The 25,456-nt window shown below is 49.8% G+C and overlaps 1 protein-coding gene across 13 annotated transcripts in view; it reads left to right on the top strand.

Annotated features, from left to right (window-relative positions):
- HECTD1 (HECT domain E3 ubiquitin protein ligase 1) overlaps window positions 1-25,456 on the top strand; it is a 559,621-nt gene that overhangs the window by 287,693 nt on the left and 246,472 nt on the right. For 10 of the 13 annotated variants that reach the window (XM_085627398.1, XM_085627397.1, XM_085627393.1 and 7 more), the window contains exons 18-21: window positions 5,425-5,519; window positions 6,010-6,115; window positions 17,464-17,598; window positions 21,043-21,182. In XM_085627398.1, the coding sequence (XP_085483524.1) occupies window positions 5,425-5,519; window positions 6,010-6,115; window positions 17,464-17,598; window positions 21,043-21,182 (476 nt within the window). The remainder of the gene's footprint in view (window positions 1-5,424; window positions 5,520-6,009; window positions 6,116-17,463; window positions 17,599-21,042; window positions 21,183-25,456) is intronic. The other 3 variants (XM_085627391.1, XM_085627395.1, XM_085627387.1) reach the window with 1 other exon arrangement.

Below are 25,456 nucleotides of genomic sequence, written 5' to 3'. Positions count from 1 at the left end.
GGTTACGAATCTCAGGATTCAAGCCTGAGGTACAAAACAATATACTCAACCAGCCTGTCAACCCCGACTATCTATTCGGGCCAGAGGTTGACACCACCCTTGAAAAGATAAAAAAGGACACGGACACTGCAAAGTCCATGGGCGCTCTCCAAACTCAGTCCTTTCGGAGCGGCTCCTTTCGTCGCCCCGGAAACAAGGGAGCAGGTAGAGGACAGGGGTCACAACAAACCTATAACAAAGGCAATACACAGACCACCTACGATAAAAACACCCGGGGTGGATATCGTGGCTCCAGTACAAAGGGCAGAGGACGCGGCTACGGCAACACCAGGTCCTCCCCCAAGAACAAGCAGTGACGCCCTCTCCCTTCCTCCCGACCACATAACACCTGTCGGGGGAAGGCTACAAAGGTTCCTGTCCACGTGGAACTCCATCACCACGGACAGGTGGGTCAAAGATATTGTAAAATACGGTTACTGTCTGGAGTTAACCTCCACTCCACCCACAATACCACCAAGAAACCGTCCTATGTCCTCAGAGCACTTAACGCTCTTACAGAAAGAGGTGCAAAGTATGCTTCTAAAAGGCGCTATAGAGGTCGTACCCATCCACGAGCAGGGTACGGGGGTGTACTCCCTCTACTTCCTAATTCCACAAAAGGACGGGTCACTCAGACCTATATTAGACCTGAGACCCCTGAACCAGTACATTCTTTCAGAGCACTTTCACATGCTCACTCTACAGCAAGTCCTTCCGCTTCTCAAGCAGGGAGACTTCCTAGCCACACTGGACCTCAAGGATGCGTATTTCCACATACCCATCCACCCCTCACACAAAAAATACCTCAGGTTCACTGTTCAGGGGCAGCACTATCAATTCAAAGTCCTTCCCTTCGGCGTGACAACAGCACCCAGGGCCTAGCTACGGTGGCAGCACATCTACGGAGGCAGCATATACACGTCTACCCCTACCTAGACGACTGGCTCGTTCAAGCGAAGTCAGCCCAGCAATGTGCCAGCCACATGTCCCGCACCATTCACCTCCTCCACAGTCTGGGATTCTCACTGAATTACCCAAAGTCCCATCTCCAGCCCGCACACGTACAACAGTACCTAGGTGCGACTATAGACACTCTGGCGGCCACAGCTCAGCCAAATTTAGTGAAGATCCACAGCATACATCTGCTGATCTCCAAGTTCAAACCCAATCACTCACTTCCAGCGCGAGTGTTTATGCAGTTGATAGGCATGATGGCCTCCTGCATCTTCATAGTCCCGCACGCGAGATTACATATGCGCCCGCTTCAGGAGTGCCTAGCACGTCAGTGAAATCAGGCTGAAGGACAGTTGAAAGACCTAGTGTTGGTGAGCGGTCGGGCATACAACTCTCTGCATTGGTGGAATCCACAAAACCTTTGCAAGGGCCGACCATTCCAAGAGCCTGTCCCACAGATAGTACTGACAGCGGACGCGTCTCTCCAGGGATGGGGAGCTCATGTACTCCACTACACAGTGCAGGGCCTATGGACGACACAACAAAAGAAGATGCACATCAACCTTCTGGAACTGATGGCAATCTTCCTGGCCATGAAGGCATTCAAAGTACATCTATGCAACAAGGTCGTGTTGATCCGGACGGACAACATGACCGCAATGTACTACATACAGAAGCAGGGAGGAACACACTCTCCACAGTTGTCTCATCTGGCTCAGAGCATGTGGAAGTGGGCCATTCAGAGGAACATGTTCCTCATGGCGGAACACCTCCCTGGCAAGGACAACCAGATGGCGGATCTGCTCAGCAGACACAGCCACCAGATGCACGAGTGGGAGTTACACCCATCAGTACTCCAACCGTACTTCCAGCAGTGGGGTCATCCAGAGATGCCAAAGCTTCGCCGCCAGGTTCCCACATCCGCAGTCGCAGGGCAATGTGATATGGATGAACTGGTCCGGCAGATTTGCGTACGCTTTTCCCCCAGCGCCGTTGATACCGCTGGTGGCTCGCAAACTCAGACAACACTCCCTGACACTCGTCCTAGTTGCTCCAACGTGGGCACGCCAGCCGTGGTACACCACCTTCCTCGAACTTTCCGTGGTGCCGCATCAAAGGCTGCGGATCAAACCCGCGCATTTGACGCAGAACCATGGAGAGATTCAGCACCCAGATCCGCAACAGCTGAACCTGGCGATCTGGCTCCTGAAGTCCTAGAGTTTGGCTATCTCAACCTGCCACCTGACTGTATGGACATCATCAAGGAGGCCAGGAGACCCACTACAAGGGCTTGCTATGCAGCCAAATGGAAAAGGTTCGTCATTTATTGCGGTAATAATGACATTAACCCGCTGAACGCATCCATCCAAAACATCATCTGTTACCTCTTACACCTATACCGATGCAATCTGGCGTACACCTCTATACGTGTCCATTTGACCGCAATATCAGCCTATCTGCAAACCAGGCAGCACCTCTCACTATTCAGAGTGCCTGCCATCAAAGCATTCTTGGAGGGACTCAAACGAGTCATTCCACCAAGCCACCCACCGGCTCCAATGTGGAACCTCAACTTGGTCCTCACACGCCTGATGGGTCCACCCTTTGAACCTCTACACTCATGCGAGATTCAATTCCTTACCTGGAAAGTAGCCTTCCTGGTAGCGATCACTTCCTTAAGAAGAGTTAGTGAACTCCAGGCACTAACCGTTCAAGAGCCATTCATACAGGTTCACGCCAACAGGGTCGTACTACGTACCAACCCCAAATTCATGCCCAAAGTAATATCGCAGTTCCACATGAATCAAACTATTGAACTGCCCGTTTTCTTCCAAAACCCACAAACTGTCGCAGAAAGGGCACTACATACACTAGATGTACGGAGGGCCCTCATGTACTACATCGACAGGACTAAACCCTTCAGGAAGACGAAACAACTGTTCGTTGCCTTTGCCCCGCACCACAAAGGTAACGCCATCTCCAAAGCAGGGATAGCCAGATGGATAGTTAAGTGTATTCAAATCTGTTATCAAAAGGCAAAACGCACATTAACTATTCCACCACGAGCCCACTCAACACGCAAGTTGGGGGCTTCCATGGCTTTTCTAGGAAATATTCCCCTGCATGATATATGCAGAGCAGCCACATGGTCCACTACACACACATTTACAAAACACTATTGTGTAGACGTGCAGTCAAAACAGCAGGCAGCTGTAGGACAGGCTGTTCTCAAAACACTTTTTCAGACCGCTGCAGCTGGCACTGGTAGCCGCCGCTAATAGAGGGCACTGCTATGTATTCTATGCACAGATATGAATTCAGCAGCCCACATGCCTCGAACTGAATATGCTACTTACCAGTATGCATCTGTTCTTGGCATGTAGGGCTGCTGACATTGATATCGCCCTCCCTCCTCCCCGGCGCCTGTAGCAGCTGCAGCTCTCAGAATTACTGTATAGCATGGTCATCACTTTCTGTATCTACTCCATCACTGCCACAATGGCGAAAAACAATCTGAGGATGGAGAGGATGCCCATGCGCACTGTAGTCCAGGGGAGGAGTCACCTATCCAAGGATACTTCGAAGACTCTTCCAGGACAACAACGTGCAAACATCCGGACCCAACACTAGGCGGCGATCTATGCACAGATATGAATGTCAGCAGCCCTACATGCCAAGAACAGATGCATACTGGTAAGTAGCATATTCATTACTTACCTGTTTTAGATAGAGGTCTCAGTACTGAGTCTAGGCACCCAGTACTGTATTACAAAAGTAACGAGAACATACTGTACCTGCAACTTGAATTTTCTTCCATAGGGAATCATTGACTGTTTTTCTATGAAATTTCTTCTGTCAACTTTTAAAATAGCTAAATATTTCCTAAAAATAACAACTGTAACTAAGTCGACTTTTATCACTTGTTTCTAAGAACTGTCCCAGGACTGAATCTAGGATCCAGTCCTGGAGTTACAAAAGTAATCCTGAATGTAATCTATTGCAAATAACTTTAAATTTCCATTGAGCTCAATGCATTATTGTGTTTGAAATTGTGTTGCCTATTGCAACAACCTGTAACCAGTATTTACAAAAGACAATTGCATATTGCAAAAGTATTTACCTAAAGCATCTCATTCTGAGAAAGTATATTTTAATACCTATTGTTGGTTCTAAAATAAAACAACCATGTATTTTTATATACAAACCATTGGCCTAGAGTTCAGTTCTTGAGTGTGTGAGACCATTTGCTGACTTAGTGTGTACAATAAATGCTTTACACTGTCCTCTGATACTGCCTTACTGCTCGACCAAGCTACCACTTCAGAGAGTAAGGTTATACCTAACTTTAGCCTCTGTCAAACCCTGGGGACCGTGGACTCTGTACACACTGTACCTATTTGCGAACAGTGTATACAGAGCCACTTTCTCACAATCATGAAATGGGTTTTTTAATGGAAGGGAAGTCAGTACCCCCTGCACCCCATTCCATACAGGGTAGCAAAGAGGTCCGGCACTTCTAAATGTAAAGGGTAAAAGGAAGAGGTAATAAATCAAAAGCGAAGAGTAATCCGCTACAGTTTTTCGCACAGTGAGTATTCTTCTGAGAAAAGCACAATGGTTTTATTCCATGCTCTTTAGTAAGAACACCAAAAGCTAGCGATGGGCTAGCTGAGGTAAGTCTACCTAGGGCTCCCCATCTTCTGGGACAGTGTTAATCCACTGGCATCAGCATACCCAGAAATACCTGGATACTAGAGTTTTCATAATGAGAGGCCATGAAACTTTAAGGACTAGCGACATGTGGCCGGTGATTTCTTGATCTAGGATATTACCTGGAGCCCATGGGACTCAACCCCAGACTGCGCTGCAAGTCCGCCCAATTCTTCAGGTGGCTCAGGTCCTTAAGGCACTTCTCACTGGCTTTGAGCTACAAAGTTGAATTATTTATTTTACGCTCCCTCTAAGGTTGTTCGTTGTAAAAGAGGTGCCAGGCCATGTTTTGTTGCACTCTTGGTTGTCGTTTTCAGGTAGCTGCTTGACAAGATAGCGTCCTGCACGACTCATAATCCTTTTATCTTGCAAATTCCTGATTCATGACAATGACAGAATATATGGTAGTTGGGAGAATGCATGAATTATATCAGCTGTTTCATCTGAAGAAGTACACACACTTCAAAATGGAGTACATTCTTGAAAACTGAAAGTACAGGACTGTTTCTTTTCTTGTGTCGCGATCTGCCAGTACCTTGGTGAGAGAGAGCAGACCTTATACCACTTGCTTGTTTGAATGAAGTGCCCTTTCTGCCCAGGGCCATCCATTGTGCCGTAGATTGGCAAGTCAAGGCACTCTGAGCGAAAGTGGAGCGCCAGGGTCTTGTTTGGTGCTGTTTCCACCGCTATTTTAAGAGCTCCCTTCTTTTCCCTCTTCAGAGCGTCGATCCTGATGTGAAACCGGACTGTGGCCAGCTAGTGGGGAGAGTAAATGTCTTCAAGGCAGCATTCAGTGAGAATGAAGACGATGAAAGGTATGGTGATATCTCAATGCCCTTACTTCTGAAGTGTGCCCAAAGGTCACAGACCTCTGTCAAGACAGAAGCCAGACAACTTCTTGCTCCGCTTCTATATATTAGAGCAGTCACCCAAAGACACCAATGTGTTTTTACAATTTTTCCTCTGTTAGTTTCCAATAAATTGCTTGTTTAAACTCAGAAGAGTGGTAGGAAGAGTGGCTTCTTCATGCTTCCGTCCTGCATCTGAAAGACTGTTCATATCTAGACCGAAATAGCAGAGCTACACAAACCTCACCGGGTTGCCCTGAATACAACATTCTCCAGTTTTAGTTTTGAGAGGGACTTTGAGTGTTGGAAACATTCTATTTTTCCATAATAAAACAAATGTTTAGGGTATAGCCAGCCTTACCATAGATAATGATAGGAAGTAGCCACCAATCCGAGTTTGGGTGTGATGGTCTCAGTGGTGGCGTGCACTGCAGTGATTTATCGGTTTTCTCCACAGTAGTCCTGCAGTTGCTTTGGTGCGGAAGTTGATCGCTGTACTGGAATCGATCGAGCGACTTTCTCTGCATTTGTTTGATACTCCAGGCTCCACCTACAATCTGCAGGTAATCCATCTCCAAACCAAGGCTCTCGTAAGACTCCGATATGCACTGCTTCCTCGTGTAGAGGACGTTTTGGGTTGTGTGAGACCTCTTCTTTGGGTACTGGGCAGATTGTTGAGTCCACTGGCTGGAAAATCGCAGGGAAGGCCATCAACTGTGAGGGAGGTGTGGGATGTCACACTTCTCCTTACCACAGAAGGACATTTTCCTAATCCAAGTGCACCTGCAATTGTGCAATCTAGACCCTAATTCAGTGAAAATCGTCAAGATCTTCTCACTTCAATCACAGTGTCTCTACAGCACTATATTTACATTTCTCTCTACCTCTCATCGCACCTATTCAACCCCCTGCAATATGGATTGTGCACCTCCACTCCAAGTCGACTGGCAGGACCTCCCCACAGCCCTACTTCGCCACCTTGATTTTACCTTAAATCCTCGCACCTGATGACCACATTTGCCACACTCAATCATTCCACCCAGGTAGCAACTTGTGCATTCCAGTGCTCCATAGGACCTCCTTCTACCTTTCAAATGTCTCACGGTCTGTATCCCGGTGCCTGCACACACTCCATTCCAGTGCTCCATAGGACCTCCTTCTACCCTTCAAATGTCTCACGGTCTGTATCCCGGTGCTTGCACACACTCCATTCCAGTGCTCCATAGGACCTCCTTCTACCATTCCAATGGCTCGCGGTCTGTATCCCGGTGCTTGCACACACTCCATTCCAGTGCTCCATAGGACCTCCTTCTACCCGTCCAATGGCTCGCGGTCTGTATCCCGGTGCTTGCACACACTCCATTCCAGTGCTCCATAGGACCTCCTTCTACCCTTCAAATGGCTCACGGTCTGTATCCCGGTGCTTGCACACACTCCATTCCAGTGCTCCATAGGACCTCCTTCTACCCTTCCAATGGCTCGCGGTCTGCATCCCGGTGCTTGCACACACTCCATTCACAATACTTTGTTCCAGACCATGTCCTGTTTTTACTAACCTCACATTTGACTTTCCTTACCACCACTAGCTTGATGAAACACAGATGTTCGAGGCATATGAGCTGCAGATTGTACACTTAGCATAGGTCGCCATCTGGTGTTGGGCCCGGATGTTTGCAGTTTGTTTTTCTTCTTGGACAGTCTTTGGAAGTCACGAGTTTGGTGACTCCTCCTTCGGTCCGTACTGCGCATGGGCTTCGGCTCCATCCTCAGATTGTTTTTTTCCGCCATCGGGCTCGGATGTGATACTTCGTGCTCCGGCTTCGAACTTCTACGGTTCCAGCCTCGACGGAAAATCCTCGATTCTTCGAGTTCCTTCATCATCTTCATCTCTCGAAGCGGCACTTTCTCCATCCCGTACATCGACACCGGCCTTCGGGCCCTCCGCGACTCCGGTCCCGGCCGATGGAAAGGACTCCGTTCAAAAAGTGCCCAAAATGTGGGTCTAAATTTCCCCACACCGACCTCCATCAGGTGTGTAACCTTTGCCTCTCTCCGGAACACGAGGCCAGAGACTGCCCCGCCTGCAAGTCTTTTCGATCGAAGAAGACCATCCGAGATCGAAGAGCTCGACGCACCATGGCGCACTCATCCTCTGCAGCTCCACCGGACATCTTCGGAGACGACGCCGAAGCTTCGGGGCAAACACACACCGAGCAGGAGGAAGACGTCGTCAGCGCTTCCGAGGCCGACGACTCCGACGTGGAGGACATTACACCAGCGCAGCGGGCCGTGAGTACTATGCCCCTTCCTACCCCCACGCCGAAAACCAAAGAGACTCAGGTTACTCCCTCGCCTGCCGACCTGGGCAAAACCAAAACCAAAACTTCGATCACCCCACCTTCGGGCCCGGTGTCGAAGCTCCCAAAGTCTCATGGCAGCTCGGGATCGAGCCAGCCGACACCCGGTGCCGAAAAACAGCATCCGGCACCGAAGACTGCAAAATCCAGCTCGACTCGAAACCACCGGTGCCGAAGCCTGGACACTCGGTGCCGACCAAACACAAATCTGTCGGCACCGATGCTCCGGCGCCGAAACATCATTCGACGCCGAAACACCCGGAGACCTCAAAAAAGCATGGCGCACACAGACCATCGAAACCCCCGGTTCCGAAATCACCGGTGCCGACAGACGACTCGACACCATTGGCTCTGTTTACACCAGACCCTTTACAAAAGACTTTGTCCAAAGATCCAAAGACTGGGCTTTTGACTTTAACTACCAAGAAAAGACGCCTTGATGCTCCGGCTCCTCCTCCTCCACCCAAACGGAAGGACTCTGCTACTTCTCCCCTCAGAGTGCCCTCCCCACCACCGCCTCCCCTACCCCCTCCACCTCCTCCACCGCCTCCACCTCACAGGTCTCCGCCACCTGTACCTCACTACGATCCGACCCCATCCCCAGATCCGGATGATGGGGATCCGGACAATTACCCGGCGGACGCCCCAATGGATCCCACTCCACCAGGGACCCCAGATCCATGGGAGGATTACAATAACCCTGATATACCCAATGTACCTCAGGACGACCTATACCCATCAAGACCGTCTCCTCCAGAGGACTCCTTAGGGTTTCACCATTTAGTGCAGAGAGCAGCACACTACCATGGGGTGGACATGCACAGTGAACCAGTAGAAGAAGACTTCCTACTGGATACATTTGATATACAAGACAAATCCACTTCCATTTTACCCATGCTTAAGGGTGTCACCAAGCACGCTACAGAGGTGTTCAAAGACCCTGTCAGAGCCAGAGTACTGAACCCTAGAATAGAGAAGAAGTATAAGGCGGCACCCACAGACCCTGCTTACATCAAGGGCCCTGCTCCCCTAGATTCCCTAGTTGTCTCCACAGCTAGAAAGCGGGCTAACTCCCAATCCTCAGGAGATGCCCCACCGCCAGACAAAGAATCTAAACTTCTGGACGCGTCTGGTAAACGCACCGCCTCCCAAGCTGCAAACATGTGGCGCATTGCAAACACACAAGCACTGCTTGCGCGATATGATAGAGCACACTATGACGAACTAGAGGCTCTTATGCAGCACCTTCCAGAAAAATACAAGCACAAGGCTCATGACCTGATACAGGAGGGTAAACTAATTACAAACACCTCCATTAAGTGTGCCCTCGATGCAGCCGACACTGCTTCTAGGGCCATAAATACCAGTGTCCTTCTTCGTCGCCACGCCTGGCTCAGGATCTCAGGGTTCAAGCCTGAAGTCCAGGCATCCATACTCAATCACCCCTTTGACCAGGAAACACTCTTTGGGCCAAAGGTAGACGAAGCGCTCGAAAAGATGAAGAAAGACACAGACACAGCAAAGTCTATGGGGGCACTCCAAACACAAGCCTCCAAACGTTCCTTTCGACGCTCGTCCTTTCGTGGCACAGGCAGAGGCTCCTCCACCGATAACGCCTCTACCTCCTACAAGTCCCCTCCTCAAAATACCTTTTCAAAGGGCAATCAGAGAGGTGGTTACAGGGGTAACAACAATAAGGGCAGGGGCAAAACCAACAACACCCGTTCTGCCACCCCCCCCGCACAATGACTCCCCTCCGCTCCCCCCAGACCATTCCACTCCGGTCGGGGGCAGACTACAAAACTTTATCCACGTATGGGAGTCCATAACATCGGACAAATGGGTGACCCAAATCATTCGGTCAGGGTACTGTCTCGAACTAACATCTACCCCACCCAATATCCCACCAAGGCACCGTCCAATGTCTCAAGAACATTCCACACTGCTCAAACAAGAGGTACTCTCACTCCTCCAAAAACACGCTATAGAGCAGGTCCCCGTCAATCAACAAAATCTAGGGGTCTACTCCCTATATTTTTTAATACCAAAGAAAGACGGGACCCTCAGACCCATTCTCGACCTCCGGCCTCTAAATGCCTACATACATTCAGACCATTTTCACATGGTCACCCTACAGCAAGTCCTCCCACTCCTCTGCCAGGGAGACTTTCTCACAACCTTGGATCTGAAAGACGCATACTTTCACATTCCAATACACCCCTCTCACAGGAAATACCTCAGGTTCGTGGTGGACGGGCAACATTACCAATTCACGGTTCTCCCCTTCGGGGTCACCACCGCACCACGGGTGTTTACCAAATGCCTAGCAGTAGTAGCAGCACACCTCAGACGTCAACACATTCACGTCTTCCCTTACCTGGACGACTGGCTGATAAAAGCCGCGTCCTACGACCAATGTGTGCAACATACAAACAGCACCATCCAACTGCTCCACCAGCTAGGCTTCACGGTGAACTACCAAAAGTCCCACCTCATACCATCTCACACAAAGCAATATCTCGGGGCCACTATAGACACCTCCAAGGGTATTGCCTATCCAAACTCAGCCAGAATCACAAGCATTCAAGCCTTACGCAAAACATTCCTTCCTCAACACTCTCTTCCAGCAAGAGTGTTTATGAAGCTCATAGGAATGATGGCGTCTTGCATCTTCATAGTGCCCCATGCAAGACTCCACATGCGTCCACTTCAAGAGTGCCTAGCACAACAGTGGAACCAGGCCCAGGGTCAGCTGACGGATCTGGTGTTGGTGGACGGCCGCACACATCACTCTCTGCAGTGGTGGAACACCACAAACCTTTCCAAAGGGCGACCGTTCCTGGACCCGGTTCCTCAGGTGATTCTAACAGCGGACGCATCGCTCTCCGGCTGGGGAGCGCACCTCCTACACCTCACCATGCAAGGTCTATGGACGCCACAGCAAAAATCGCTCCACATCAACCACCTGGAGCTCTTGGCGATCTTTCTAGCCCTAAAATCTTTCCAAAAACAGATTTCGGGCAAAGCAGTCCTCATTCGCACAGACAATATGACTGCGATGTATTATATACAAAAACAGGGGGGGACACACTCTCCCCAGCTCTCCCGCTTAGCCCAGAGCATATGGAGATGGGCAATTCCCCAAAACATCTTTCTCCTGGCACAGCACGTTCCAGGCGTACAAAACACCATGGCAGATCTGCTCAGCAGACAAACACAACAACTACACGAATGGGAACTGCATCCACAAGTTCTTCACCCATTCTTCCAACAGTGGGGGCATCCTCAGATAGACCTCTTCGCCACCCACGAAAACAAAAAATGCCCAAGCTTCGCCGCCAGATACCCACACCCATTGTCCAAGGGCAATGCGATATGGATGAACTGGTCAGGCAGATTTGCATACGCCTTTCCACCTCTCCCACTAATTCCATTAGTGGTCAGGAAGCTACAACAGCACTCCCTCACACTCATTCTGGTAGCTCCGACGTGGGCCAGGCAGCCGTGGTACACCACGCTACTACAACTGTCAGTGGTACCACATCAAAAACTGCATCTATCCCCATGCCTCCTAACCCAGAACCATGGAGAAATCAGGCACCCGGACCCAGCTCAGCTCAACCTGGCGATCTGGCTCCTGAAATCCTAGAATTCGGATACCTTAACCTTCCCCCTGATTGCATGAACATCATCATGGAAGCCAGACGCCCTACCACTAGAGCATGCTATGCCGCAAAGTGGAAAAGATTTGTAATTTACTGCCGTAACAATACAATCAACCCTCTAGATGCATCCATACAGCACATCATATGCTATCTGCTCCATCTTCACAGGTGTAACCTGGCATATTCATCCATACGCCTACACCTAGCAGCGATCGCTGCTTATCTACAAAACAGACAGCATTTATCACTCTTCAGAGTGCCCGCTATTAAAGCCTTCATGGAAGGCCTTAAACGCGTAATTCCTCCCAGGGCACCACCTTCCCCTGTATGGAATCTAAATTTAGTTCTTACACGTCTAATGGGTCCGCCCTTCGAACCAATGCACAAATGTGAGCTACAGTTTCTCACCTGGAAAACAGCTTTTGCAGCGTGAATCTTTCTGGATTCACTATGCTGTGCATTATTCCGCGATCTTGTGGTTGGGTCCGGATTCGTAGTCTTTTCTTTGTTTTTTTTTTTTTTTTCCTTTGTAGCCCAGGTGGGCGTCGACGTCCACCATTTGGTGCACCTCCCGTGACGTCGTCGTGCTTCCTGCGGAAGTCCCACCTTTGGGGCGCCATCTTCAGATTCTTTTTTCCGCCGTTGGGTCTGGATCGTCATCGGGAAGCTCCAGAAGTTCACTCGGAGGAAGAAGGAAGAAAAGCGAGTTTCATCGATAGAATCAAGAGAAGACATCAGGAAAGAACAGATTTCGACAGGAACGCGAAGAAAGAAGACCAGCGAGCCTTTTTCTTCGACAACCTTGGAGAATGCACGCTCAGAGACCCTGAGCGAAATGGACAAGACGCCATTCAAGTTCTGCCCAAACTGCCACCACAAGTTCGCGCAGAAAGACCTGCATCCGGTCTGCAACCTCTGCCTACCGGTGGATCATCAAAGTATCGACTGCAACGCCTGCTCAGTCTTCGCGCCGAAGACACTCAGGGTGAGAGAGAGGCAGAGGAGAGCCAACGCCAACATGGAGGGCCAAGGAAAACCCCCGACACTCTACGCGCTGGGCCTCGACACGGACGACGAGGACAACGTCGCCGAGGCAGCCGAAAACTTCACGGTCGTAGAGACCGACAAGAAGAAAGAAGACGAGGTAAGAGAATCGTCGAGCGCAAATCAAAAAACACCTCGAAAACACGAGGGTGACTCGAGAAAAACTGAGTCAAGGTCCACGAAGGGAGCCCCGGCGCCGAAAACTTCGACGTCCAAAGGGGGAACTTCGGACAAAAGGCCCAGCGGATCCTTACAAAAGGACTCCCTGGCGCAGAAAAACGCCGAAAGGCAAGGGTCGTCGAAATCATCCCATGAAACGGGCCGATCGACGCAGAAAGAACGTTCGACGTCGACGCAAGTTTCATCGAAAAGGCCCGCGGTCGACGCCGAAAGCATCTCCGAAATGGAGAAAAAGAAGAGGCGGCTCGAGGCCGAAATGGAGAACATCCTTCAAAGGAAGAAGGAGTTCGACGCCAGGATGCAGGAATTCAAGATTCCAACGGTTTCATCGGCGGACGTCGTCGAAGTCGAGGAGGAGTTCGACGCCGAAAGGCTGACAAGGGACCTCGAAGAGGAAGAGGAGCCCTATTATGAGGAAGAAGCCGAGGAAGAAGACCAACAATCGTTCTTCGAATCGGCGACATCTACCGGCAACGACGTCGAATGGCAAGATCTCGACACCGAAAACCCGGAGGAGGCCGTGGACACGTACCCCTCGAGGCCTTCGCCACCAGACGACATCGGGGTGTACAATATGGTGGTGAAGAGCGCAGCAATGGCCTTCGGCGTCAAGCTCGACGAGGAGAGGCCGAAAGCAGATTTTCTCGTCGAAACACTGCTCCCCATCCAGACTAGGAGCCAGTTCCTCCCCATGCTACAAAGCGTGATGAACCAGGGGAGAGAAGCCTTCAAGGAGCCTGCCACCTGTCGGTCGATCACGCCCAGGACAGAGAAAAAGTATAAACACTCCTCCCTGGACCCACCTTACATCAAGGGTAGCGTCACCGCAGACTCCATCATTGCCTACACGGCCAGGAGAAGGGCCAACGTGCCAGCAACCTCGGGCCCACCTCCAGATAAAGAGAGCAGGAGAATCGACCTCACAGGCAGAAAGGTCGAGAGGAACGCCGCAATGCACTGGCGCATGGCAAATTCAAATGCACTCCTAAATAGACACCAGTACCAACACTGGGATGAAATGGGGGAGCTAGTAAAGCACCTCCCCGAAGAATACCGCCAGAGAGCCTCTCACCTGGTAGATGAAGGCAAGAACATCGCCAACTCCTGTATAAAGACGGCGTTGGATGGGGCAGAGACTTCAGCAAGACTCATGGCCATAGGGGTCACAGAAAGGAGGCATGCATGGCTAAGAATCTCGGGATTCAAACCGGAAGTGCAGAACAACATCCTGGGCACTCCCTTCAACGGAGAGACACTGTTCGGAGCAACGGTGGACGAGAAGCTCACCCAGCTCAAGAAGGAGAACGAGACAGCGAGGTCCATGGGGGCCCTGCAGCTGAGGGGAATGAGACGAGGAAATCCCTCGAGGAGACCCTACGGTAGGGGTGGAAGCCAACAGGGGACGTCGCACCAGGCGTTCCAACAAGGTCAGCAGGGCGAAGGTCACGGACAAAGTCAGCAGAAGCAAAGCTGGCAATATCAACCTCGGGGCCAGTCCTTTCGAGGGAGAGGGAACGGACGTGGCCAAAGGAGGAGAGGGGGCGATCAGCCCTCCTCGAAGTGACTCAGCACGCAAGAAGACGCCCACCCTCGTCAGGCCCCCATGGGTGAGGCGCAAAAAGGTGTCATCAGGGGGAAGAGAAGATCCAAGAGCCTACGAGCATACGTCACCGGTAGGCGGAAGGCTGAGGTTCTACCTTCAGGAGTGGCGGCGCATAACCACAGACAAGTGGATACGGAACATCGTGCAGCACGGATACTGCGTAGAGTTGGAGAAAAGACCTCCAAACAGAAAGCCGAAGGGAAGACAGAGATCGGCCCAAGAACTGGCAATACTCAGAGAAGAAACACGGAAACTCCTGCAAAAGGGAGCCATAGAGACAGTGCCGTTCAGGGAACGCAACAAAGGGGTCTACTCAAACTACTTCGTGGTTCCGAAGGTAGACGGAGACCTCAGACCCATACTGGACCTCCGGTACCTAAACAAGTTCGTCAAAACACAAAGGTTCAAAATGACTTCACTGCAGGAGGTACTGCCACAGATAAGAGAAGGGGACTTCATGGTCACCGTGGACCTCAAGGATGCCTACCTTCACATCCCAATAAACAGAAGGCACAAGGGCCTTCTAAGATTCAACATCGAACAGGAACACTACCAGTTCACAACCCTGGCCTTCGGATTAAAATCAGCGCCATACAAATGCATCACAGCAAGGTCATACTTCGCACAAATCCGAAGTTTCTGCCCAAAGTCATTTCCCCCTTCCACCTCAATCAATCAGTGGAATTACCTGTCTTCTTTTCGCAACCCCAATCTGTTGCAGAAAGGGCCTTACACACACTTGATGTAAAAAGGGCGTTACTATACTACATACAAAGAACGCAACCCTTCAGGAAGACTAAACAATTGTTCGTTTCCTTCTCTCCACCACATAAAGGCAACCCCATTTCAAAATCAGGGATAGCTAGGTGGATTGTAAAATGCATACAAATTTGCTATCAAAAGGCAAAGAGAACATTATCTGTTCCCCCTAAAGCCCACTCTACAAGAAAGTTAGGGGCTTCTATGGCTTTTCTAGGGAATATACCCTTAGATGACATCTGCAAGGCAGCCACATGGTCTACACCGCACACCTTCACAAAACACTACTGTGTAGATGTGCATTCCAAGCAGCAAGCTAGGGTGGGCCAGGCTGTACTAAAGACACTTTTTCAAACAGCTGCAACGGATACCGGTGGTCGCCGCTAAGGTTGGGTACTGCTATGTAATCTATGCTAAGTGTACAATCTGCAGCTCATATGCCTCGAACGGAATATGCTACTTACCAGTATGCATCTGTTCTTGGCATGTAGAGCTGCAGAGTTGTACACGCCCACCCGCCTCCCCGGCTACCTGTATCCGTTCCAGTACATCTTATTTAGATACAACACATGGGTTTCTCACTGTTATTACTACGCTCCATCATTTCCCTATTGGCGAAAAACAATCTGAGGATGGAGCCGAAGCCCATGCGCAGTACGGACCGAAGGAGGAGTCACCAAACTCGTGACTTCCAAAGACTGTCCAAGAAGAAAAACAAACTGCAAACATCCGGGCCCAACACCAGATGGCGACCTATGCTAAGTGTACAACTCTGCAGCTCTACATGCCAAGAACAGATGCATACTGGTAAGTAGCATATTCCCTTCTCTTTATCTTAGCATCTCTCACCTCCTGTCAATAGTTGAAAAACTGGATGGGCCTCCTCTCCCTCACATTCAACTCCAATCCTGTAATCTGCTGTCCTCTCTTCTTCTCCAATGGACTCAGTCACCTTCTCACCAACACACTTGCACACTCCTCCTCACCCCCTCATTTCTGTGAAACGTTTGACTCCACTGTGAAGCTGGTTTCATGCATCACCCCACTGCCACCACACCTTCTCTTCACTACTGCCACACCCCGTGTCAACATCCTGGTCATGAGCAAACTTGATTATTGCATTAGAATCCTGGCCAGCCTAATGTAATACCCTGTGTCTGCTTTTGACACAATGATAGGATTGCAACTTGCACTTTTTTCATCCTTTCCAGGCATAGAGCCGCTTCTTTAAAACACCACCATGTAGCCTGCTATGAGGTAAATGCAGAGCCCACCTACTCCCTGCAGGTTTTGCTCCCTGTACATTTTGTCCTTTAGGTTTTACACAAAATCTACAGCTAATCTGCTCCCTTAAACCAACTAGAGTCTTCGTCTCGATAATTGCTCCGCACATTGCGTGATTCCCCCTGGCTGCACCTACTCAGAGGTGCTGGTGCTAATCCTGCCTACCCCTTTCAATACGTCGCGTCTGGTATAACCTGCAGTTAAGCTACTATTTGTACTCCACAGTACTCTGATGTCCACCTGCACCCTGCATGTAATGTCTCCTCCCTCACTGGGGTCCATCTACAATCTTGACAGTATTTTGCTGCAAGCAAGTGACCCGCTCCACGCATCTGTCATTACCACATGTATGCCGAGTAATCCACTTACACCATCCTGATAAAGATCTCCCACATCCTGCAATACATAAAAGACTACCTATAACGGGCAAGCAGTCTACCATTGTGCAAGTCTGAGATCCCCGTGCCTCCTGAGAGAAGCACCCCAGTAATCTGCAGTTCTCTGCGCCTGATCTTCAACCTGCAGATAATCCTCTTCAGTGCTCCATGATATGCTCAGGCCACCTCTGTTTGCCAATTAATCTGCAGTTCTCTGCGCCCGATCTTCAACCTGCAGATAATCCTCTTCAGTGCTCCATGATATGCTCAGCCCACCTCTGTTTGCCAATTAACTCACTTCCCGTAACTACTTGCAGCACTCCAGGGTCCTTCTGCAGATGATGCCCTGCACATTCCCTCTACAAACAGTAGCTAATCCTGTCCTGTGCAAGGTATATGCTGAATCTACCTCCATCCTAGATACACGCGGGGGATTATGTGCTTGAGAAATACAACAAACCGTCATTAATTCAGGGGCCGCCTTCAGCCAGTCGCTCCACTCACCCTGGGTCAGCATTCAGAGACATGGCAAAGATGCGGTCTTGAACTGGCAAGGGATAGGGAACGTCTTGAATGTGCAGCATGCCGGTGCTGTAGTTGTCTGCACACTGACAGCGAGTTCTCTTCTCTCTTCGTTTACAGATACTAACCAGAAGGTTGAGGTTTCGCTTGGAACGTGCACCAGGGGAGACAACACTTATTGATCGGACGGGCCGTATGTTGAAAATGGAGCCCTTGGCAACTGTGGAGTCTCTAGAGCAATACCTCCTTAAAATGGTGAGATTGGAATAACACCTCTATAAGATGGTGAAGGCAGAGTTCTGTTGCTTTTAAATGGTGATGTAGCCTACTGCCTACTTTAAACGTTGGGGGATGTAATGCCAAGGGTGGTTGAACTATGCATTCTTTGAGTGGTAAAGGTCTAGCAATTCAGTGCGAGGGGAAGATTGTACTTATCAATCAGTCAATCTGGATTTGTAGAGCACGGCTGCTCTATGTGTGAGGGTCTCGATGCGCTGTCTGATGAAGCTGCCAGTTTTCCTATCGGTCAAACATCCATGTCTTGATGTTCTTCCTGAATTGCTGGAGCAATGGTAAGGCTGTGAAGTGCTCTTATTCCTACATAGAGGGAGTTGCCACAGTAGAGTCTGCTGGTGACAAGAGCCTGCGTGACAGCTCGCCTGGTGTTAGTAGGGAGGCATCTGAACACCTTCCTGAGCATACAGAGCGTAAGGAAGCAGGCGGTGGAGATGGTGATGACTTGCTTCTTCATGGACAGCTGGCTTTCAATGATGCCGAGGTTGTGGGCGTGTTCGGTGGGTATCTGGATTGGGCCCAGCTAAGGGGACCACCATTCATTGCTCCAGTGCGTGCCCTTTCCTGAAGATGAGTTCTGTCTTGTCAGTGTTGAGTTTGAGGCGGCGGCTGTTCATCCAGTCTGCAACTTCTTTCCTGCATCTTTGAAACTTGTCTTTGATGGTTTTTGGATTGTTAGTCAGAGAGAGGATGAGTTTGGTGTAGTCAGCGTAGGAAATAATGTTGAGCCAGTGTATTTGTGACTGTTGGCCAGGGAGGCCATGTATGTGTTGAAGACAGTTGGGGCCATGTATGTGTTGAAGACAGTTGGGCTGACGGATAAGCCTTGAGGTACCCTGCAGGTGATGTCCCTTGGGAGTGAAGAGTAGGGAGGCAGGATGATTTTCTGAATTCTTCTCGTGAGATATGATGCGATCCACTTGAGGGCTGCTCCTTGGAATCCGATGTGATGGAGCCTGTTAATCATTGTGTGGTGGGATATGGTATCAAAAGCTGCTGAGAGGTCGAGGAGGATAATTGCCATTGTTTCTCCCTGGTCTAGCAACATTCGGATGTCATCTGTGGCTGTGAGTAGAGCGGTTTCTGTGCTGTGGTTTGCTCTGAGCCATACTGGGAGGGGTCAAGGAGGTCGTGGTTCTCCAGATGTCTGGTGCGCTGGATGTTGATTGCCTTCTCGATTACCTTGCTTGGGAAAGGGAGCAAAGAGATGGGACAGTAGTTATTCAGTTCTCCTGGGTCCGCGGAAAGCTTCTTCCACCAAGGCTTCATGTCGCTGTGTTTCCAATTCTGGGGTAAGTGGGCTGTGGTGATCGAGGCAGTGAGGACCTTGTTAAGTTCTTTGCTGTTGAGTTGGTTGCTGAGGTTCACCGCGTGGTGGGAGCAGGAGTCTACAGTGGCTTCGAAGTCGATTGATCTCATGGTGGTAGCAGGTTTCTTTTTAGTGAGGGGGTTCCACGGGGAGAGCTGGTGTGGGTGGGCATCAGTCGCTGTGAGAAAGATGATGCTGTCTGCGGCAGGGGATTGGGGTGCGAAATCTAGGTAGATGATGATAATTTTGATTGTGGAAAAGTAATCCAGGGCATCGCAGAGATCTTGCGAGGGTGTGATGTTCTCATTTGCTGAAGGAGTGGTGAATTCCTTGACTATGTTGAAGAGTTCCTTGGAGGAGTTGGAGCTGTCATTGATGTGATTGGGTAGGGTGGTCTTTCCAGGAGGTGGTGGTAGCGGTTGAGGGCAGCTTTGAAGCTTATTCGGTCCTCTAATGCCATCTCCTTCCAGTCTGTCTGCAGTTGCGTTTCTGGGTTTTTAGTTCTTCCGTGAACCAGCAGAGATGTCGAGTTTGTTTCTTGGGATAGGTAGGTTTTCTCGAGGCGACTTTGTCAGTGCTTGCTATGATCCAGTTTGTGAAGTTTTCCACTGCTTGTTCTGTGTCCTCGATGGTGGTGCGTACCTTGGACCACCTATGCCGTGTTTCGGTAGAGGTGGAGGTGTTCCGAGATGACGTAGTGGATGCAGTGGTGGTCAGTCCAGGTGAGGTCTTTAGTGTGGGTGTATTTTACTCTGTTGCTGGCTGCGTAGATAGGGTCGAGCATGTCTCCTGCCATGTGGGAGGGGCCAGTGACCAGTTGCTTTGAGTCAGAGGTTGGCCATACTTTCTAGGTGGTCAGCCGTGCCGGTGTCCTCAAGGTGAATGTTCAGGTGTCCTACGAAGATGGACATATGAGTTGATGGCGATAGGTGCAATGAAGTTGTGGATGGCGTTGCAGAAGAGAGGGTGGGTCCCAGAAGTCTGTAGGCGAGGGTGCTTCTGATTGTGGTTTTGCTATTAGTTTGAAGTTGGATTTTGAGGGGCTCCATGAAGGGGGTGCTGTCGTCTGTGGTAGTTGTGCATTTGAGGGTCTCTGTATATTGTCTATGCCATCGGCGCTTCTATTGGTGCGGTCTCGGTGCATAATCTGTATCCTGCCAGGATGGCTGTGGTTATGTCGGGTGCTAATGCGGGGTGCAGCCAGGTCTCTGTGATGAAGACAGCGTCTGGGGCGTGGGTGGTGGTAATGTCCTGATTTCCATGGCTTGTTTTTCAAGTGAGCTTGTGTTGATTAGCAGGCAGTTGATCTCGTTGGAGGTGTTGGCGCCGGCCAAAATGTTGGTAGTCTTATTGTGCCTCACTATTATTGTCAATGTGGTCAGTTCTCTTGGGTCTTTGACAATTGCATACGTTTAGAATATCTGGGCACTATTGCCCTGTGGTCCTATCAGTTTAGAATGTCCTGAGTAATGCCTTTTAGTACTATTAATGCATGTTAGTGGTTTAGTACAGAATCTGAGAGTGGCCTTCAAGTACTGGATATTTTGAAAATGTAATGCATTTTAATGCTTTCAGTACAGAACCTTTGAAGAATAAGGCTCCAATGCAACACATTTACTACAGTTCATTCTACGATGCTGAATTGCTTTTTTCCAGCTAGAAGCAGTGCATTTTCTTCCGCTTCCTTATTGGGAAGGAGCTCACTCAAATACATCTATCCTGGAATGTCAACAGTGGTCTTTCATTGATGATTGCAGCAGGCCCTGGTTTGTGAAGGATAGCAGTGACAGTGATCCAAAATGAGAACCTGCACTTTGGCACCACTGCGATAGGTGTCTAAATCAAAAAGCTAAAGGAAAAACATAGTTGCCAACACATGATGTTAGTTCAGTTACAGAGCCCGTCCCTATGTAGTAATGCCACCCTTATGCAGTGCATGAGATTCCTTTTCCTGCGCTATAAAAAGAAGCTGTACTCAAATGAAGATTTTGCTCCCCTTCAATTAGGCCTGCATTTAATAGCGGAGACTCTGCAGAAATAATGCATTTGGAAAAAAGAACTCGTCTAACTGTTCATTTTTGTCTGTCTTCTTTTAGGTAGCCAAGCAGTGGTATGACTTTGATCGGTCGTCCTTCGTGTTTGTGCGGAAGCTGCGGGAGGGACAGACGTTCGTGTTCAGGCACCAGCATGACTTTGACGACAATGGGATCATCCAATGGATCGGCACAAACGCCAAGTAAGAGCACGGCCTAGCAGGATATGGGGCTTGTACGGTGCTGCTGGAGGAGCCTTGCTTCGTTACAGGAACAAGGGTGGCTGCCATCTCTGAGGAGGCTTGGCCTTTGCAGGAATTGGCACTGCTTGCATGATTGTACTACTGACCGATCCTAGCTCCACCCTCTCAGCCTCAGACACCCATCACCTATGAAGGAGCCTGGTCCCTCACTGTCGGACTTGTGGAGGTGATACCATGTACTTCCTTGCAGAACATGGAACAGCAAGTGCTGCTGAGGGTGACCAGCCCTTCCCTTCAGGTTTTGGGTAGCTGTCCCCCCAGGGGAGCTTGCTGCAGGACTCTAGAAACTGACACTGCTAAGCAGGTCAGACTGTCCCCCAAGTCTGTTTGGTGCCGGCTTCATTGATGTGTGCATGTTGATTCCTTACATGAGGTCTGCTGACTGAAAACCATCTGTAAAGGCCATAACTATAGGTTCGAGGCATATGAGCTGCAGATCACACACTTCGGATAGTAGATCGCCATCTGGTGTTGGGCTCGGATGCTTGCAGGTTGTTGTTGTCTTCGGAAGAAGTCTTTGGTCACGAGATAGGTGACTCCTCCCTTGGACTACAGTGCGCATGGGCATCCACTCCATCCTCAGATTGTTTTTTTCTGCCATTGGGTTCGGATGTAACTTTTCCACTCCGGTAGAAAACTCAAGCTTTCGAAGCGAAAAACTTTTACAAAACTACATCGAGGCACCTTCACTCGACATCGAATTCATCGGACCGGTTCTGGACGCGTGCGAATGGACCTATCTGCGCCGTGAGGCCTACGGCTCATGGAAAGGACGCCGTTTAAAAAATGACCCCAGTGTGGAGCAAAATTCCCACACAGTGACCATCGTAAGGTCTGTAACCTGTGCCTGTCGCCGGAACACAACGAGTCCAGCTGTCCAGCCTGCGCCGCATTTCGATCCAAAAAGACCATTCGGGATCGAAGAGCTCGACGCCATATCATGGCACACAGACCAGCCCCGGAACCAGAAAACATCTTCGATGAGGGTCCCGATGTCCCAGAAGAAGATTCCGAGGAACTTCAAATTATCTCAGAAGCAGACGACTCAGACGACCCCATTACTCCGGGGCAACGCTTGAGTACCACTGCCCCTACCCCAACCCCTCCAAAACCAAAGGCATTGGTCAAGACTTCGCCAGCTGGCCCCAGTCGAGACCGAAAACACCCTTCAGAAGCCCCGCCTTCGGGCTTGGCTCTGAAGAAACACAAGCCTTCCAGTGGCTCGGGCCCGAGCAAACCACATATCATTGTGCCTTCGGCACCGAATACACAGGACCTCTCGGCACCGAAACCGGCTCCGGCGCCTTCGGCACCGAAAACACTGAGGCCCTTAGACAAACCGGCACCGAAAGCTCCCAAGCTCAAAGACTCCACTTCGGCACCGAAATCTTCATCGGCGCCTAAACCTTCATCGGCACCGAAACCACCAGCTAAGGACTTTAATACACCTCCTAAAGCCAAAGACTCTACCGATCACCCAAAACCTCGATCGGAACCGAAAAATCGGCGCCAAAGTCTGTTCCTGAAGACCAAGAACTTTTCCACCCAGATCCAACACAAAAAAGGATCTATATTAATCCAAAAACTGGACATGTCACTGCCGTACCTTGTAGGAAACGGAAAACGGATACAACACCTGCCCCAGTTCCTATGAAGAAGAAGGACTCGGCAACATCACCAATTCCTCTTTCCTCTCCCGTACCACCTCCTACCCCACCCCCTCTGCCTACACCACCACTACCTATACTATCTCCATCACATACACCACCCCCACAGGATGATGATGATGACCTAGGGGGAGGGGGTGATCCAGGTAATCCTGATGATCTTATTAATCCGTTCACAAATCCAGATACCGTACCATTGGACGACAGGGCATACCCTCTACCAGATATGCCTGACCCTACACCATATCCCTCCAAACCATCACCTCCAGATGACCACCTGGGGTTTGGACAACTAGTACACAGAGCAGCACTTTATCATGGCGTCACCATGCACTCCGATGCACCCGAGGAAGACTTCCTCTTAGACACTTTTGAACAGTCTCAGAAGTCGATTCAAATTTTACCCATGATTAAAGGGGTCATAAAACACACCACAGAAGTATTTAAAGACCCCGTACGGGCCAGGGCACTCAACACAAGAATTGAGAAAAAATATAGACCTGCCCCAGAAGATCCTTGTTACATCAAAGGGCAGCTCCCTCTGGATTCTCTGGTCGTTTCCAATGCAAGGAAACGCACCAACTCCCAAACCACGGGAGATACACCGCCCCCCGACAAGGAATCCAAACTATTAGAGGCATCGGGCAAACGAGTAGCAGCACAAGCCGCTAATCATTGGCGGATCGCCAACACCCAAGCCCTATTAGCACGCTACGATAGGGCTCACTATGATCAGTTAGAAGACCTGATACAACACCTACCAGACCAATGCAAGGCCCAGGCAAATGACCTTATACAAGAGGGAAAACTTATCTCAAACGCCTCAATTAAATGTGCACTTGACGCTGCAGACACTGCCTCTAGGGCAATAAACACAAGTGTACTCCTTAGACGCCATGAATGGCTACGCATTTCAGGCTTCAAGCCAGAAGTACAAACTACTATACTTAGCCAACCATTTAATCAAGAACAACTGTTTGGACCAGCAGTAGACACTGCACTTGAGAAAATGACACCGAGACTGCTAAATCCATGGGAGCATTGCAGTCTCCACAACCACGTGGCTCCTTTCAGCGCTCCTTCTACAGAGGAGCCTCCAAAAACATGGGAGCAGACACCTCCTCCGCATTCAAACCCTCTACACAAACATCCCCCAGTAGAGGATATTTTAGAGGAGGATATAGAGGAAACAACAAGGGACGAGGTCGAGGCAATGCCAACACTCGTACCTCTCCCGCCACAAAACAGTGACTTTCCTCCACTCTCCCCAGAACATTCCACTGCAGTCGGGGGAAGACTCAAACAGTTCCTACCTGTCTGGAACTCCATCACAACAGACAAGTGGGTAAGACAAATTATCCAGTATGGTTACTGCCTGGAACTCACCACTACCCCCCCACACATTCTACCCAAGCAACGCTATATGTCACCAGACCATCTTGCGCTCCTCAAACAAGAAGGGCTCTCATTGCTTCAAAAACACGCAATAGAACCAGTTCCCTTACAACATCAGGGTACAGGGGTATACTCACTGTACTTCCTAATCCCCAAAAAGGACGAGACGCTCAGACCAATACTAGACATCAGACTCCTAAATCAGTACATAAACTCAGATCATTTCCATATGATCACTCTTCAACAAGTACTCCCACTACTACAACAAGGCGATTTCCTTGCCACACTAGACCTCAAGGACGCCTATTTTCACATCCCCATGCATCCTACTCACAGGAAGTACCTAAGGTTTGTGGTGGACGGACAACACTATCCGTTTACAGTCCTTCCATTCGGGGTAACCACTGCGCCCAGAGTATTCACCAAATGCCTAGCAGTAGTAGCAGCGCATCTCAGACGGCAACAAATTAATGTCTTCCCATATCTAGACAACTGGCTAATAAAAGCCAATTCATTCAACAAATGCATCCTACACACTCACCAAACTATTCAAATCTTACACAACTTGGGATTCACAATAAACTATCCCAAATCTCATCTCCAACCCTCCCACATACATCAATATCTGGGAGCCACCATAAATACCTCCAAAGCACTAGCATATCCCAGCCCAGCCAGGATAGCCAAAATACAAGCTCTGATCGCAAAATTTCAAACCCAATACTCTTCCAGCAAGAGTGTTCATGCAACTCATAGGCATGATGGCATCATGTATCTTCATTGTGCCTTATGCAAGACTTCAAATGCGTCCCTTGCAAGAATGTCTAGCACGTCAGTGGAATCAGGCTCAAGGACAACTGGCAGATCTGGTGTTGGTGGACAGCCGCTCGCATCGCTCTCTAAAATGGTGGAACACTATGAACCTGTCCAAAGGGCGGCCGTTCTTCAAGCCTCTTCCACAGATAGCGCTGACAACCGACGCATCTCTCACAGGATGAGGAGCCCATCTCCGAACACATACCACTCAGGGCACATGGACCACTCAACAGAAAGGGCTCCATATCAATTACCTGGAGCTACTGGCAGTATTCCTAGCACAAAAATCATTCCAATTACATCTCCAGAACAAAACTGTCCTCATCCGGACGGACA

This window comes from Triturus cristatus, chromosome 9 (genome assembly GCF_964204655.1).
Source record: "Triturus cristatus chromosome 9, aTriCri1.1, whole genome shotgun sequence".
NCBI lineage: Eukaryota > Metazoa > Chordata > Amphibia > Caudata > Salamandridae > Triturus > Triturus cristatus.
This window is presented reverse-complemented; position numbering and strand designations above follow the sequence as displayed.